An 18,130-nucleotide genomic window follows, 5' to 3' on the forward strand; every position below is an offset into this window, starting at 1 on the left:
TAGACCTTTTTTTACAGTCCCACAGGTTCCTGAGGCCCTGTCCATTTCTCTCAGTCTATTTTCCCGGTTACTCAAATTGAGTAATTTGTATTGTCCTTTTCTTTTCACTTTTAGTTATTTATACTTTTCAATTCTAGAATTTCCATTTGGTTTCTGTCTCTGGGAAGGTTCCTTATCTGTATATCCATTGAGGCCATACTTTAGTTTCTTATACATATTTTCCTTTCATTGCTTGAATGCACTAATAACAGCTACTCTGAAGTATTTGACAGCTAAATCCAATATCTGTGTCCCCTGGAGTTAATTTCTACTGAGTGTCTTTTACCCTGAGTATAAATTACTGTTTATAATTTCATGTTTTTATAACAGGGTTATAATTTTCTGTTTATTTGTATGTCTGGTAATTTTGGTTAAAAGCTGGTTATTGTGGATAATATGTTGTAGTAAGTTTTCATTCTGTTATATTCTAAAAATTTGTTATTGGTATTATTATAGCATGCATTCTGGGGGGAGAGCAGGCCTAAATTGCAAATTTTTTATTTCCTGTGTTGTGTAACAGTATATGTCTCTGCTTATTTTTCAGCTTATAGCAGCAGCATGCTTCTTTTTTTTTTTTTTTTTGTAAGCCTGGTCTAGAGCATCTCACCTGCACATTTACAGTTTAGTCACTGGTCAAGGATCTAGGCGGAATTTGGCTCAGATTTTGGGGCTCACCTCCTCTACAGTCCTTTTGCTTCTGGGGTTTCCCTTTTAAATTTCCAGCCGCTCTCCACTACCAAACCCTGTCCTCTGACACTTCAGTTGCCATCCAAGCTGGACATAAATTGAGGAATGCACTCAGTCAAAAAGCAAATTTGCACATCTCACACAGTGCACTTCTGTCATTCAGGGGTAGACTCTTCTCTGGACTCTGCCAGTTTTATGTGTTAGGTCCCCCTAAGTCTCCTCTATATGCATGTGTATTTTAGCAGTCATGCAAAGGTTTGGGCAGAATTTATGTTCATATTTTGGTTTCACCCCTCATGGCACTCTCTCACTTCCAGGATTTCTGCTCTTAAATTTCCAGCTGCTTTACCAGCCCTGAACTCTGTCCTCTGTCTATTTTGAGCCAGTATGGCTGTGGTTTTTTGCCTTTGGAACTGGTGGATGCTGTGGGGCTGGGAAAGACTTTCAGGCAAAGACCACAAAATCATAATTTTTATCCATTGCAGTTGAAGTATTTTAAGGGTAAATTCTCCTCTAGTTTTTGCCTGCTTTTCTTCACTTTTCAGTGTCTTCAAATAGTTGTTCTTTGGTTTATATTTTGTTCAGATTTTATAGTTGTTAATTTTGTTATATTTTATAGTGGAATAACCAGCCTGACAAATTAAGTTGAACTCTGGAAGCAGGACTCACACATATATATTTAAGAGAACATTTATAAGAAAATTCTTTACTCAATTTTTTTGTGGTCACAAGGATTTGCATAATCTAAATGTCCTTAACTAGGGAAATGGATATGTTAAATGTTCTAAACAGACACTCTGGAACACTAAACAGACATCAGAGGCAAATAAGCCTAGATCCTAGGGGTGCAGTACTGAATAAAACAGATCAAGTCCTTGCTGTCTTGGAACTTACATTCTAGTGTGAAGAAATACGCACTAATCATATAAACAAATAAATATGCAATTTAAAAGGTGATGATAAGTTCCTTGAAGAAAAACTAAGTGTGGTATGGCAGTAGAGAGGGGGACTATAAAAACTGACTTTTCAACAGAGATTTGAATGAAGTGCCTAAGTGAGCCAGGTAGATATCATGGAAATAACATTCCGCATAGATGCACAATGACCCGGAGGCAGGGAGGCATGCTGAGAATATTCAAGAAATAGCAAGATAGACGGTATTTCTGAAAAGGCATCAGTAAAGGGAGTGAATGTTAGATAACTGGAATCCAGAAAACACAGGGCCTCTTAGGAAACAGTAAGAATTCTGGACTATGTTATGAGTGAGATGGGAAGCCATTAGAGCATCTGAAGAGGAGGAAGAGTGAGTTAAAGGTACATATAGCAACATGCACAGCACTTAAAAGCACTGTGGTGAGAAAAGATTTATAGGAAAATATCATTTATGTTCACTCCTGAGCATTGCTGCAAAAGTCCCCTCAATGCAAATATCATACCCAATGATGAAATACTGAAAGCTTTTCTTTCAAGTTTAAGAATGAGATAAGGACTTCCACCAACATCACTTCCCCTGAACATAGTAAGAGACCTTCTGGGTTGTTCACAGCATTATTTGCAGGGACCACAAGCTGGATGTTAGGCAGTTCACCAACCTTGTTTGTCTTCCCCCTGAGCACACAATAGGAGTACACTTTCTCACCAACTACAGAGTTCTACATGGAGAACTCTACAAGGAGACTTGTTTTGGCCAATTACATAGGGGCAAAAAGGGCTGAAACTTTGGGTGCCAGGGAGTGATTTCCCTCGTTCCCTTTTCTTTCCTAGTGATTTTGGAAGCATGCATTGCATTAGCTAGGGTTCCTGAATGACTATGAACAGTCCCTGCCTCTAGCAATAGTAAGAAATTATCTTCTGTGGAGTTAAGACATTAACATTCTGGATTTTAATTTCCTGCAGCATGGCACAGCCCATTCTGATTGATATACAACTCAAATTTACCTAAACAATTGAATTAATCAATCATGGTTTACAATCGTAATTTACTTACAGAACAGGATACTTCTATAGTAATAACAGTGAATGAAATTCATTTGTACTCGACAACATGGATGAGTCCCATAAACTTAATGTTGAGTGAAAAAGCCAGACACATGAAAATACATACTATTTAGGTGTACACGCTTTAAAAAGGGTCTGAGCACCCAATTCCACCATGGGAGAAAGCCCCCACACCAATAAACAATTCTCTGAGACACCAGCAGGATGTTCTACAACTCATCGTAATTCTAACACTAACTGCCCTGAGACAGCATTAGATTCCACAGACTCAGCGCTCAGTCCTACATGACTGCTCTCCTCCCGCACTTCAAATGCTAGTCCCAAGTCCAAGTTGTCACAGAACTTGGAAAAAGTTTATTTACATTTGCCAGCTTATTATAAAAGGACATAGTAAAGAATACAGCTGAACGTCCAGGTGGAAAAGATGCACAGGGCAACCCCTCAATCCCAGGTGATTTGGGGGCATTCCAAAAGTCATCTCATTAACCTAACAAAAGACCGGTTCCAGCTCTCATCACTTAGGAAACCCCAAGGGTTTTAGAAGCTCTGTGCTAGAAATGGGAGGACCAAATATGTATTCATTATTATAAATCACAATATCACAATGCTTAACCAGTAAGACCACAAAGGAATGCAAGGAAATTGTCACGAGAGTCAGGATGGTGGTAACTCTGTATGGTTGAGAGAAACAAGTGGTTGATGTTTGGGAGGTAGCATAAAAGGTTTTTGGGGGCGGAGGCTTTCTCAATTTGGATGGTGGTTGCAATGGGGCTGGCCTATGATAAAACCATGGGTCAAACATTTTGGTTTCATTTACTTTTCCATATGGGTATGTGTTTTGCTTATGTTTCCGATGTGTTCAACTAAGAATAATTTTAAAAAAGATCAATAGTTGCTGTAACAACGAACCCTCAAGTGTGTAATGGTTCATCTATAAAGAAAATGACTTCTCACTCAGGTGAAGTCCCAAACAGGTGGCTCTCCTCCAAGTGTTGTTCAGGGATCTATGCTCCCTCCATCTTTTGGCTCCATCATGTTTGACATGTACCTTTCAAGGTCATATGGGCAAATGCACCAAGTTGGCCAAAGTGGATTGACATGGGGACTAATGTGCAGCAAAATATAAGGACCCAAGTATGCAAGTAGCATACCTTAGTTCCACTACCATCCAACTGGCCAAATTCAATCACGTAGCCACACGAAAGTATAAGGGGAGCTGGAAAACAGAGTCCAGCTAATTTCCCAGGAAGAAGAAAATGGGTGTGAGGAACAGCTGCCAAGTCCCTGCCACAACATATATACACCAAAACCATGCACGTTGCTAACATACGTATCTAGGGACACACAACAAACATATTGTGGGAGTGAGGAAAAAAGAGCAAATAAGTAATAAAGGAAACAAATAACAGAACAGGAGAGAGGGCTTTCATGGGCCAATCCAAAACAGGGCCACAAATTTAGGAGGATTAACTCAATTCTCAGCATCAACCTATGTGGCAACAAAAAAACACAAAAAAAGTCCAGCAGCCACGGTGCCAGCAGTGCCATCCTAACCAGACTCTCTGAAGTGTGACCTTAGGTTTTGCAGTTGGTCCGTGTTTGTTTTCTAAGCCTCACTCCCCGGACTTCTCATGAGTTCTGTGAATTACTTAACTGATATCCTCCCAGTACATTTTTTTCTTAACCACACTTTGTTATAGTGTCACAGAGTAAGTTGTATTTTGCCTGTTGAACCTCCGTCCCATGTTGAACTTGAGCCATTACAGTGGGAATCCTTACTTTGTCCTTGGCCTCAAGGGGAACGCTGCTACAGAAAGCCCAACATCTAGACAAACCTGCTCTCCAGCAGCAACAGCCAAGCAGCAGGAAGATGCCCCTTGGCTCCCAAACCTCAGATGAGCGCATCTAATTGGTGGAACATAGTTTTTACTCAGAACCCCAGCTCCAGGGATTTTAATTTCTCCAGGTAGCAAAGAATTTGAAGCAACCAAGTGAATGGATACATTTACTCTGGTGGATGTATACCCTGAACACTCCACAGTGACCCACCGCTGACAGAAGCAACAAAGTATGCATAAGAGCAGCTACTGGAGTGTATCCCTTATTTTCCTATTTTCTTAGGGCTCCTGGCCTCTACAGATCTCCCTCCACCCCCACTCCCCACCCCCTTACACACACTCTTTGTGTTGCTGCAGCTGGGAGTCTGCAAAGTCTATTCCCCAGAATCTACTGCCAGCTGGTTCCATTAGTTCCTGTCAATGGGATGTCCTAAAGGGAACCTGAAAGTGAGAGGGGAGGAAGGCCCTTTGTCCCTGTTTTCCAGCTGCTGTCTCATTACTTCAGCTGCAGGCAGCTGGCTCCAGCTATTAGCTGCTTCTGCACTCAGCAGCAGCTTTGCCGCATTTGTCAGATTGTAGAAGCAGACAGGCAGTCACTCCCTTCCTCAGAGGTCCAAGCACTAGGTATGTAGAAGGAGCTTCCCCCACAAAGATGTGAGTATCAGTCAAAAGGGGGTCTTTCTCTGAGCTCCTAATTTCTGGTGATTACACCACTTTTGTTTGTTTTCCCAGGACTTGGGATGCTCTCGGAATTCTCCAGTTAATTTTTGAATTACATCAGCAACTTCGACCTATTCTTTCATCCTTCCAACACTTGGAATCAATTCTCAATAAATGCCCTTTACTTGAAATGCTTTGCATTTTCCCGACAGGGCTCCGATTGATACGTGAATGGATACTAAAAACAGAGCTGAGGGAGGGAGGGAAAGTAAGAATACATTGTCAGTAATACTCTATATAAATAAAGCAGTTCACGTTTTCTTTTTTTTTTAATTTTTTTAACGTTTTTTTAATTTATTTTTGAGACAGAGAGAGACAGAGCATGAGTGGGGGAGGGTAAGAGAGAGAGAGGGAGACACAGAATCCGAAACAGGCTCCAGGCTCTGCACTGTCAGCACAGAGCCCGACGCGGGAATCAAACTCAGGACCATGAGATCATGACCTGAGCCGAAGTTGGATGCTCAACCGACTGAGCCACCCAGGCACCCCACAGTTCACGTTTTCTAAGAATATGTACATAAGAAAGAAGATGTTAAATGAGTTTTTCAGTCGTCTAAGACCTTTGGATAATACACCAAGACTGAAGACCATAGGTAATAGGCACTGACACATTCTAAATAAAGATACTGGATACATCCACATAGGATTTATTCTAAGAAAATAAAGCTGATCCAGAGACCATCAAACTTTCTACTGTATATGAAGTAAGAAATGAAAGATGCATTGATGGGAATTTTTTTAGGAATAGAGAACTTTTCCCCCCTGAAAGGCATCCTAAATCAAGTGAGGAGGGCTCTAATAGAACCATTTATAGTAGTTCTGTGTCTCCACGAGGGGGACAAGCTTTACATTCATTCAGATTACATTCTCGAGCTAGAGGCTTGCCACACTCAGGAACTTAATAGAGCCATCTGTATATGGCCACTGAGGTGGGGCCTGGGGCAGAGGCCTCTTGGGAGTTAATACAACCTGAATCACTTATGAGGGTTTGGAGCCATATGCATATAGAGATTGGTGCTTCTCACATGGAGAAGTCAGTCAGGCTGGCTGAGGCAAGCAAGGGGAGAGGGGTCAGCTGCCGACTGCGCTGCACTGCCAGTGTTGGTGGGAAAAATATGCATGAGTTTCTGGTGGGCTCCCTGAAAGGGAACCAATCTTGAAGTGTTTGTTGGAAACTGTCCCAGGTCCCCTCCCCCTGTGCCAGGGATAGGGATGTTAGCATTAGGAGGCTATGGATTCATGGACAGGGGCAGAAGCTGAAGAGCTGAGGGGGAGTGTGGGCTGTGTATAATAAGCAGCAAAGCCAGCCAGTGCACAAGTCCCTACTGGGGGGCTCCAAAGAACCCCAATACCCCACATGAGAGCCAACATTTAAAGAAGTGCCTGTCTTAGTAGAGCACACTGATGGTGTTTACCTTTTTCTCCTCTAGTGTGTCCTCCCCATCCCAATCCTAAGTGACAGAGGAGGTAACGAATGAAATAAAGACCATGCTTCCCCACCCCACTGGGCTGGAGGAAGAACAGCTTCAAACTGGGTAAGTTGCTAATAGATCAATGAGGTGTGGGAAGGGGTGTGGGAGACAAATATATTTAAAAATGTTAATATTTTAGGGGCACCTGACGGCTCAGTTGGTAGAGCATGTGACTCTTAATCTCAGGGTCTTGAGTTCAAGCTCCACACTGGGTATGAAGCCTACTTAATATAAAATTCAAAAAAATAAAGATAGAAAAGAAAATGTTAATATTTTAAATTGGCCTCAATTATGTTGTAGGGAATAATGAAACATATTTATACCAGAGTATTAATAACATAGGACCCTTGAAGTAAAGCCAAAAAGGTAGGGGCTGTGGCAATCAACAAGACTCGCAAGAAGTGTAACAGTAAGTAGGGTGTCCCCGACTAATCAAGAACACATCATCTTGTAACCATTAGAATCAAGACACCAAGAGCAACAAAGACCTAAAACTTAACATCCTTGAATTCCTAAACCACTGACAGCAGCCATCTACCTTCAGGTTTCTAAGTATAGTAGAAGAAAAAAATCTAATTTGTTTAGGACATTCTTCAGTGGGATTTTTTTTTCTGGTCACAATCAAAATGCAACTGATAAAATGAGTATCTCAACTTCCTCACGTGGACGTTTTTTTCTCAATTAAGATTCAAAGTTATAGGATAGGTAGGAGTGTTGACTGGCATCTGGTAAGATAATTACATGTTTGAAGCACCCTGAGGGAAACAAAAAAAGGTTTTGTGGTCAAGAGCAAGGTGGACAGGATGCCCAGAAAAGATATATTAGCCAGAGTACATAATACTAACTTCTGTAACCTTCCCAAAGCTCAGTAACTTAATGCAATAGAGGTTTATTTTTGTTGAAAAGTCCAATGTGGATGTTCTTGGTCAAGCAGATTTCCTCCAAGCAATTGACTCCACAGTCTTTAAAACATATGCTTCAAGCTCACCCAGGAAGGCAGAAGAGGGGATGGGAGAATGTGAAGAAGGCTCATCCACTCTTTAATTGCCTTGGTCTGGTAGTAAAGCATTACTCCTACTTACTTTCCATTGGCGAAGACAATAGCCCCGCCTTGATGCAAGGAGCTAGGAAACATAGTTAACTATGTGTCCATAAAAAGGACATTTTGGTGAGCATCTAGCCAGTTTCTTCCAAAGAAGAAACGGGGATTTGGTGTGAAGATCTGGAAGACGAAAATGAGCTCATCACAAAAAGTACTGTAAAAAGATAGAGCAGTATGTGTAAAGACCCAGCAGGAATGGCTTGGAATGCAAGAGGAATGAAAAGAAAGCGTGCGTGGCTGGAGTCTTGTGAGGAAGGAGTGGGTTAAGATGCAGTTGGAGAGCAAGGCCTGAGCAAGATCACACAGGGCCTGGGAGCGAGTCTGTCTTTTGTTCTCAGAGCACTGAGAACCCAGTGATTGAAGGATTTTAAGCAGAGAAATGACATATCTGATTTACATTTTAAAAACATCACTTGGCTGTGTGGGAAACAAATTGCTTTGGGGGCAGGAGTGATGGAATTAGACCAATAAGGCAATTGCTACAGTAGTTGAATATCCTAGAAACAGGTGGCCAGTCTGAGAAGTCATCTGGGAAGGAGGGCCACCTGGGGATAAAAAAAAACACTATTGTGGGTCTCTATGAAAAGCTGTAAAGGGCTCTGTGCATTTATGTAAATGGCTGAGTGTTTGGAGCTAAGCTGTGTCTCTGCCAAGATCATGTTGTTTCCTTTGGAACTGTGTTCCGTAGGACTGTGTTACAGGAACAAGAGCTGGAGCACACCAAAAACTGCAGCAGCAAGAAACCTCTCAAAGGCATGCTGAACAAGCACAAGACACAGACTGCCATCCAAACCCAAGCTTATTCTTGTCTCTCACCACCCCTCCAAAGCATTTTCATTTGGGGACACTCTTTCCCTGCTGTGGAGGTAAGCTGCAGCAAGCCTGTGACTTTTCAGCTTATTCTTAGTTAATGGTCTTACGCGATCTCAAGCAATTAGAATATCTAACCCTAGGTAACTGTAAATAATGTGCACCCACTTGGAGCTTTAACCACCTTCCCCTCCCAGCTCTGCCCCATCTACTATGTCTCAATGAGCCTGAGCTGGGGAGAAGAGGAATAATAGGAATAATCTGTGTGTTCTCTGCTCTTCTCACCTCCTCTTCATCTCAAGCAATTAGGATATCTAACCCTAGGTAACAATAAATAATGTGCACCCACTGGAGCTTTAACCGTCTTCCCCTCCCAGCTCTGCCCCACTTACTATGTCTCAAGGAGGCTGAGTTGGGGAAGAGACTAATCTGTGTGCTCTCGGCTCTTCTCACCTCCTCTCTACCTAATAGCTGCAGAGAAGGAAGGGTTGAGAAAGGGGATAAAGTTCCTGCTGGACTAGGCGATTCTGTGCCTGAGGGGCTTGGCAGATATTTACTTATTTATTCAAATTTTTAAATGTTTATTTTTGAGGGAGAAACACACAGAGACAAGCAGGGGAGGGGCAGAGAAAGGGAGACACAGAATCCGAAGCAGGCTCCAGGCTGTCAGCACAGAGACTGATGCAAGGCTCAAGCTCACGAATACTGAGATCATGACCTGAGCCGCAGTCAGCCGTTTAACCGACTGAGCCACCCAGCCACCCAGCCACCCAGGTGGCTGAGATACCCAGCCACCCAGGTATTTGGGTATCCGGATACTTAAAGGGGATATCCCAGCTATCCCCTTGACCCTGGAGGGGTCACATATTAGGGGGTGGAGCATTAGTGGGTGGTCTCCAGCAACTCCCTCAGCCCACATGGCATACACCTACCTTCTTTGCGCTGAGGTCTCCTTGCCTCCTCAAATGGTCCTACTGGACAGGGCCCAAGACCACCCCATGCTTCCCTCTCTCTTGCAAGGTGCACAGGATGCACGTGCATCGCTTGCTACGGCAACTTCTGGGAACACAGGCCTGCAAAAGCTGCAGCACTCCCCTGGCCCCACCACTGAAGCAGTCAGTGATCTCTGCTTGCCCTCTGCATTCCCAGGGCAGGAGTCAGACTCCAAGTTCATCATTCCTCAGCAGGCCCAAAGAATAAATACCTCAAGCTTCCTGAATGGTCCCAGTGGAGTCCACAGTCAGAGCTGAGGTGACGGGGCGGGTCCTGACAGTCCAGCTGTGCTGTCTCACAATAAGCTCTCTACACAGCAATCCTGCATGGTCTCTTCCCACACATCCTCTTTCTGACCCTGAACCAAAAGCATGCAATTAATACCACCAGCAAGCATACTCTATTTCCCCCATTTGTTCATTCCCTCTTACTCTCTTAAGGATATTCATGTTCTCCTCACCTCACAACTCCAACCTGTTCACTGCTATTCTCAACCCTACTTCCTGCTTCACTGTGAAAAACCAAAGCAATCAGAATAGCACTTCTCAAACCCTATCCTGATCTTCTGAATCAGAAATTGGGGGAGGGCTTGGCAATCTGCATTATACTAAGACTTCCAGGTGATTCTAACACTGCCTTGGGTGGTACAGCAACCCCTACCACTTATCTCTTACTACTCTTGCCTTTCCTTTAATGTGTTCTCAAATTATTCCTTAAACTAGTTTGTTCTTTGAAGACCTAGCATGCTGTTATTTCTTAAGAAAATATACACTGTTGTCTCTTTTCAGTCTAGGCTTTCAACATTAAACACTGAAGCCCAGGAACTTGGGCTTGCATAAGAGCTTCTCCTGAAGCTGATGATGGAGCTGGGAGGCCCCAGTTCAGGCTCAGGGGAGTCCTGCTTTCAGAATCAGAGCAACTGATGGAGACACTAGTGGGGCTGGGCTGAGTTATGGGAGGCCCAAGGCCTGAATCAGACCCAAAGAGAGATTTACTCGGGTGGGTGGAACAGGACTAGGCAAAGGAAGAATCCAAATTCTTTTCTGGGAGAAAAACAGAAAAAGGAGAAAGGTGTCCCAGCTGTCCTGCTGAGCATAATGAAAACAGGGAAAATTAACCAAGATTTAGGAATATAAACATTCGGGAAATAATACAGACAGGTAAGCTATTAGAGGTGATGTGTGTCCCACAGTGAGATGACTGCTACTCCCACACTTTCCTTGTATTTTTTAATTTATTTTGAGATAGAGAAAGCACATGCAGAGGGACAGAGAGAGAGGGAGAGAGAGAATCCCAAGAAGGCTCCATGCTGTCAGCGCAGAGCCCTACATGGGGCTCAATCTCACGAACCGTGAGATCACGACCTGAGCTAAAATCAAGAGTCAGACACATAGCCAACTGAGCCACCCAAGCGCCCTTCCTTGGATTTGATGGCCTGCCTCCCCTTTACCCCAGGAAGCTCCTGCCCTATGGAGCTTTTATAATCGTCATTTCCCCAGTAATCTACAGTGAATCCTGACAAGCTGGAGAGGACTATGAGGGTGTCAGCCAGCTCCACTCACCAGCCTCACATCACCCCCACAATGGAAGTCTCTCTAGTAGGCAGTCCAAACCCCCTGGACTTCTGAAATTCATGCCATCTAGCTTCCCTGTCATTTTATCTGCAGATCTCTGGGATCTGCCCCCTCCCTCAAGAGGTTGGCACTTGTTCCATACCAACTTCTACCATCATCCTGGAGAACTTCAAAGTCCATGCAGACAAGACCTCCCCACAATACCAGAGCCCTCAGTCCATTATCTGAGGGGCAACCTGCCTCACATGCCTCTCAGGCACTGACCCATGTGGCTTTAGACTCAGCCACCGCCTAAAGCTGCTGGGCCTCAGACATTAATTACTCAAGCATTCCGATTTCTGACCATTGCCTCCCGTCTGCCCAGGTGGCCTGTTTAATGACTCCCAGTGCAACAACCCACTTATGTCTTCACTCTCATACCTCTTCTACAAAATTCCACAGTCCAGCATAGCAATGTTACTTCTGAATAGTGTGAAATGCCTTTGCTTACTTTCAAATTGTTTTTTAAATTGAAAAAAAAAAAAAAAAAATTGTTTTTAATGTTTATTTATTTTTGAGAAAGATATGTGAGCAGGGAGAGAGAGAAAGAGAGAGAGAGACAGAATCCAAAGCAGACTCCAGGCTCTGAGTTGTCAGCATAGAGCCTGACGTGGGGCTCAAACTCACAAACCGTGAGATCATGACCTGAGCCAAAGTTGGACTCAACCAACTGAGCCACCAGGTACCTATTTTTTTTTAATTTTTAAACATTTATTTATTTTTGAGAGAGAGTGTTGTTTTTTTTTTTTTTTTTTAATTTTTAATGTTTAAGTTTTTTGTATTTTTTTAACATTTACTTATGTTCACTTTCCTTTCATTTCCACTATATGGCAAAGTTCCAACTCTGGATGATCCCTTAGTACTCATTTTTCCCACAGCTACACCTAGACTCCTGAGTAGGCAGAGATAACTACACCACTGGGCTGGCTGGTGGAACCATAAAGTCATGAATAATCCCATATGAACTCACACAGGCCCTCAGTGTTATTCAGTAATCTGTACGCCACTGCAATCTGACTTCACTCTAAATTTTTTTTTAATGTTTGAGAGAGACACAATGGATACGAGCAGGGGAAGGCAGAAGGAGAGGGAGAGAGAGTCCCAAGAGGGCCCTTCACTGTCAGCACAGAGCCTGAAGTGGGTCTCAATCTCACAAACTGTGAGATTATGACCTAAGCCTAAACCAAGAGTCAGACACTTAACTGACTGAGCCACCCAGGCCTCCGATTTTAACAGATCTTGCAACAGCATTTGACAGCTGACAACCTCTCTGTCCCTTCCTTTCGTATTGAAAGCATCCACTCTTCTGGTTTTACTCCTCCATTTCTGGCCTAACCTTCTCATCTTGTCAACCTGCACTCGTCCATTTGCCTTTGCCATCCATTAAATATTCCTCAGTTTTATTCTGAGCCATCTTCTCTTCTCACTACCTTACTCTGGATATCTTACCTATTCCTTTGACTTGAATTACCACCTCTAAACTGCTGATTCCCAAATGCTAGCCAGCTCTCTCCCGGCACTTTTACATCCCTCTTCCAAATGAACACCTAACAAGTACCTGAAACCCAACATTTTGAATGGCAGCACCAGCTCAACTATTTGCTCAAGCGAGAAACCAGAGACTCAGTTCAGATTCCTCTCTCTCACCAACCTTCAACATTTCCCCTGTTCTACCTGCTCAAGTTCTCCTATCTGCCTATTTCTTCCATTGTCCCTAGTCCTCAGTGCCTACATACTGTGCTCTGAACCTGGGTTCTTGCAACACACTACTCTCATCAGTCCCACTCAAATGGATCCTGTCATGCCTTATCACCACCTCAGCAACAAGCTCTGGGAATACAAAAATAAGTATGACTTGAGAAGACTACAGCCTAATGCACAAAGCCACCACAATGCAGTTTAGAGAGCGCAGATGAAGAAATTAATTCTGCTTTGGAAAGGGTGGAGTAGGGAACAGCGAGGCTATTTGGAAGGATGAATAAGACTCTGCCAGTCAGACAAGTATTTGGCAGAGAGAGGAGCACATGGGAAGACACTGTGCGGTATGTGTCGAATGGTTCACAGCCTAGCCTTCAAACATGTCCTCTGGCCGACAGCCTTCCTCAGAGTCTCCATTTCCTCAATGGAGGTACTGACTGGCTCAGAGCACCAGAAGCTGTGTCCCATTGGGCACTCTCCGTTTTTGCTCTTTGAAACAGATAAAGAGGCTATATCTTTATACCTGGATCCACAGCAAATACCCTCTGGGAGAGGCCAAGGGTCTACCATCCCAGTTCATCTTTTTCCAGCGCCAGCCTTCCTTGCCCATAGCCATCCCAAGACATGCTTATCTGGGCCTACTGCAAGGCAGAAACAACAGACAGACCCTTCTGCCAATGGACAGCCCAAACCCCCACCCGACCATGGCACCAACCAGTTGTTATTTATGAAGAGACCCACGTTCCTCACCATCCTCCTCCAAGCACAGCTCAGAATCTTACCAGCAATCCCTAAATACCCTGGGAAGTAAAACCTGTTGAAAGCCCTATCTTGAGCTCTCGCAGAGTCTTCCTCAATCAACAAATTCATTCTTTACTTTTCAACCTCCAACCCTACCTAGGGGAAGATTTTTAGAAAATAGTAAGGCTTGGGGCGCCTGGGTGGCGCAGTCGGTTAAGCGTCCGACTTCAGCCAGGTCACGATCTTGCGGCCCGTGAGTTCGAGCCCCGCGTCAGGCTCTGGGCTGATGGCTCGGAGCCTGGAGCCTGTTTCCGATTCTGTGTCTCCCTCTCTCTCTGCCCCTCCCCCGTTCATGCTCTGTCTCTCTCTGTCCCAAAAATAAATAAAAAACGTTGAAAAAAAAATTAAAAAAAAAAAAAAAAAAAAAGAAAATAGTAAGGCTTACAACATATCACAGCCATAGCTACAGTTTATTAAGCACCTCCTATGTACTCAGCCCTGGCTTTAGATTTCCTCAGCAGATGGAAAATCAGAAGGGAGTAGAGATGCCAGGGCAGAAAGTCCACGTAGCTCCTGAGAGATGGAAAGAGGAGACAAACCCAGAGATGCCTTGCATTCCAAACCACCTAGTTCCCATGACATTTAGAAGATCCCTAATTCCCAAGCACTCTTGTATTTTCACAATAAACTCCTTATTCTTTAGCTAGCCCAAATGACTTTATGATCTTGGAACCAAGAAGCCTTCAACAGAGCAGGGCCGAACCAGGGGGTTTCATCACACTTCGTTCTTTGGATGGAGGAAGGGATGTACCCGTTCTTGGGTCAGAGCCTGGCTGGATACAGTCTTCAGAGTTCTGAGCCTGGAGTTCGAGACTTGCCTCCCTTTCAAGGGGGCCCCAGAGGTCACCTGCGCTTGTAGAGACATGGCTGAAGTTTCAGGCCTGTGAGTTGAGCCTTGGGACCGACCCGAGGAGGCCCAGTCTTTTCAAAGTCAAACAGGAAGAAGTGGCTGTTGGTAAGATCCTAGGGGCAGAAAAGACCTAGTAAGCTCCAAATCCTCACCCCAGTTCTTCAAAATACTTCTGTCCATGTCCCGCCCTCACTTAGAAAGCTTCCAGGGCTCTCCCATGTGTCATGCCTTCAAGAAGCAACTGTCTGTGTCTGTGCCTATGGCCTCCTTCCCGAACACTATTACTCTAAAAAAGGACCACATGAGACAAAAATAGGGAGACTTCTTGGGGCCCTCACCTTGGAGATGACTTTGAAGCCCAGTTTGGTCACAGCCCCCAGAAAAGTCCGAACATCTTCAAAACGGCTACTGACTTCAGCCACTTTCAGAAGACCCCTGAGAAGGGTAAAAAGTTCTATGTAAATGCACGGACACAGGCATGTGCACATATATATGCATCCGTGTCCTGAGAGCTCCTACCCTGGCTTCAGCACTCTATTTGCCTCCTCTAGGAAGTCCCTGATGTTGGTTCCCATCAGTGAAAGGCAGAACACAGCCACATCCACAGACTCATCCTCCAGAGGCACCTGTGGAGAGTAGGAGTACTATAAAAAGCACACAATATGGGACTCAGAAATCTAACACTGAGTGCTAGTGCCAGACACCAGAATGGGCAGGCAGGGCGGAGAGAGGGAGCATTAGAGATTAGCACACAGAGGCTGGGTCTAGACACAGTTCAGATACAGAGAGGAAGAGGGGTTTACCTGGGCCATGTCACACACAGTGACCCTGGGGTCCAGAGAGGCCAAGTCAAAGCAGTGTACAGGGTTCCGGATACTTGAAGCCAGGCGGCAGTCCCCACAGCCGAAGTCAGCTACCACCAGGGACGCAGGCCTGGGAGTGGAGGGGAGGGATCACTTACTGGTCTAGTCTGAGCCATGACTGACCCACATCGCTTCTCACAGTGCCCAACCCCCATTCACCGCTGGCGAAGATCTCTGGCAATGCGGTCCACTGGCTGCAGTGGCCACTTCTTGACTTGGCTCTGGAAGCCGCGATGGTAGAGGAGAAAGGCCTCAGGGTCTTCCTGGAAGAGACGTTGTGCAGCACTGCTAGGCCCTGAGTATAGCTGTTCGTTAAGGTAACGAAATCGAGCACCATCCAGCCGTTGTGCCATGCGGGCTCGCAGAGCCCCCGCCCGATCCTCATGACTGTGTGGACTGGGGTCAGGAGGCATCTCTGTCTCCTCTGTGGAGACTGTGGCTGGAGCCTGGTCTGGTGGCTGAGGTGGCCGAAACTTATTCTTATGCCTACGTTTATTCTTTTGCCGGTTCCGCCACTGCTTGCGACTCAAGATGTGGGAGGGGTTGGCAGAAGTGGTCCCAGCGCTTGGCTGGGATAGGTCATTTGTATCTCTATTCTTCCAAGCTTTGGGACCTACAGGGAGGGAGATGGGAAAGCATATTTGGGGTAAGATCCCCTGAATTCAGAGGTTTGGCAATCATCCTGGCCATACCCCTATCCTTGAGAAAGGGACTGTTGCCTGCACGAAAGTACTTCTTATTGCCTAATCCCAAACCTAATGGTGGCAGGTAACCTCTGTCATCTATTAGGATACACTGATCCCCCTCCCTGTCCCCCACACATGTACACATCCATTAGTACCTGTTTGGTCATCATTGTCCAGGTGCTGGGCAGGGTTTGAGCGGACCTGTTTCTGGTGTTTCCTCTTCCTTTTCTCTTCTTCAGCAGAGTCACTGGCATTAAAAACCCCTTTGAGGCACTTTTTCTTCCTTTCTACTTCCTTTTTTTCAGAGTCACTGCCAGGTGGGCCCTGTTTCTGACATTTCTTCTTCCTCTTCTTCTCTACTCCAATAGAAACATTGGAAAATGAGGACTTTTTTGAGTGTTTCTTCTTCCTTTCCACTACCTCCTCCTCAGAGTCACTGCCAGGCAGGCTAGGAGATTGCTGGGGAAGAGCTGCTGCCTCCAGGGCCCGTAACGTGGCCAAGAGCTGACGGTGCTTGGAGCCCTGGGGGAAAACAAGGGATGAAAGCAGGGGTGAGGTGAATAGAGGGCAATGGAGAATAAGAAGGGAGAGGTGGAGAGGCATGTAGATTATTCCTAGTCAACTTCACTAGCTTGTCATGAAGCCTGCCAGACCGTGAACAACTTTCAAGTCACCATCTCAATCTTTGGGAGGCTGGAGAGCAGAGAAAGCATCCACCTCACTTTCTTCAAATTGCAGATGAGAAAATGGAGCTCCCCCAGGAATGTGGTAAGGCCACAAGCAACAGTTCCAACCTTCAATGTCAGGCTTTTGCCTCCAGCTGGTTATCTTTCTATAAAAGCTAGGGAGGTTTTTGAAAATGAGTAACAGGATCACACGTGTGTATTTAAGATGAGTCTAGCTGTAGATGTAGTGTAGAGAACAAACCTGAAGGCACAAGCTGCCGATGGACGGAGACCAGTGGCATGGATTAAAGCAGTGGGATGAGGGGATGAACAGGAGGGAATAAAGCAGTCCAATTCCATGTTGGAGGTTGAGTGAAAGGTAGGAAGAGCCTGAGGAAGTACAACAGCCTTCACATGTGCAAAGGCTTAAAGGAGGTTTATTGTCTGAGAGGCCTGGACTGAAGTCCTGCTGGGAAGTCCTAGGCCAGGCACTTAGCCTGGAGGTTTTCAGTACCCACTCTGCACCACTTCTTTAGAATGGTAGTGCCAATAATCCTTTATTGTCATTTACTCTTGCTCTTTGCAGTCCAATCTCCACACTGCAACCAATGACTTTCTCAAAATGCAAATCTTAAGAAATCACTCCCCTACTAAATCCATTTCATTGGCCTCTATCCTTAAAATGCGCAGAACTTCTACTCTCCTCTCCAACTTCAAAGGCATACCCTCTTACTCTCTATGCTCCATCCACACGGATCATTGTGTGTGTGACCCTAACAACAGGACATGCTTTCTTGCCTCAGGGCCTTTGCTCGTGCTTTTCCTGTCCAAGAAACCCTCTTCACTTCAGTAACTTCAGTAACTTCACTCAGTCGAATCTTCAGTTGGCCCAGGCGCAACGTCCCCCCCCCCCCCCCCCCCCCACAACGGAGTGTCCCAGCGCTCGGATCCACCAGGGTAAGCTTCTCCTCCTGAAACAGCTCCCAGTGCCCCTGCAGGGTCACTCACCTTGATTTGCGAGGCTGCGGCAGGCCGAGGCCGTGCCGCTACAGGTTCGAGGCCTGTGGCTACTGGGGCCTCCTCGGCCCACTCCGGCTCTTCGAACATGCGGGTCGGGTGGGCAAAGTCGCTAGAGCCAAGCAGCTCTCCACGTGCAGCGCTGGTCTCCTGTAAACCGACCGCGCGTAGTAGCCGGAACTGAGCCGGAAACCAAAGAGTGCAAGTCTGGGTGGCTAGAGAGGCCGGCGCGGCGCCGAAAACCATCGAGTTCAGGCACTGCTGGCTAGAAGGGCAAG

At 45.4% G+C, this 18,130-nt stretch overlaps 1 protein-coding gene across 5 annotated transcripts; it reads right to left on the reverse strand.

Annotated features, from left to right (window-relative positions):
• Positions 1-1,385: 1,385 nt before the first annotated feature.
• RRP8 (ribosomal RNA processing 8) lies at positions 1,386-18,033 on the reverse strand. Of its 5 annotated transcripts, XR_006193813.1 has the most exons (10): positions 17,844-18,033; positions 16,326-16,692; positions 15,644-16,097; positions 15,425-15,554; positions 15,141-15,247; positions 14,960-15,056; positions 14,523-14,734; positions 9,871-10,017; positions 9,059-9,137; positions 6,972-8,401 (listed from the first exon to the last, which is right to left on the reverse strand). XR_006193813.1 is itself a non-coding variant. In XM_042906069.1 (7 exons), the coding sequence occupies exons 1-7, from the start codon at positions 17,940-17,942 to the stop codon at positions 14,615-14,617; spliced, it is 1,374 nt and encodes a 457-aa protein (XP_042762003.1). In that variant the 5' UTR covers positions 17,943-18,033; the 3' UTR covers positions 14,163-14,614. The 5 variants fall into 5 exon arrangements, 1 of the variants encoding a protein (XP_042762003.1); XR_006193814.1 differs by lacking the exons at positions 6,972-8,401; positions 9,059-9,137 and adding an exon at positions 1,386-5,472; XR_006193815.1 differs by lacking the exon at positions 9,059-9,137.
• Between the last annotated feature and the right edge of the window lie 97 nt (positions 18,034-18,130).

Source organism: Panthera leo, chromosome D1 (assembly GCF_018350215.1).
Source record: "Panthera leo isolate Ple1 chromosome D1, P.leo_Ple1_pat1.1, whole genome shotgun sequence".
NCBI lineage: Eukaryota > Metazoa > Chordata > Mammalia > Carnivora > Felidae > Panthera > Panthera leo.

Excerpts from the sequence above, each read along its gene's own strand:
- RRP8 (XM_042906069.1), bottom strand. The coding sequence starts at position 17,942 with ATGTTCGAAGAGCCGGAGTGGGCCGAGGAGGCCCCAGTAGCCACAGGC. Across the intron at positions 16,693-17,843 it reads CCGCAGCCTCGCAAATCAAG|GGCTCCAAGCACCGTCAGCT; the intron begins GTGAGTGACCCT and ends GTTTTCCCCCAG. Across the intron at positions 14,735-14,959 it reads GCTTCAAAGTCATCTCCAAG|GATCTTACCAACAGCCACTT; the intron begins GTGAGGGCCCCA and ends TTCTGCCCCTAG.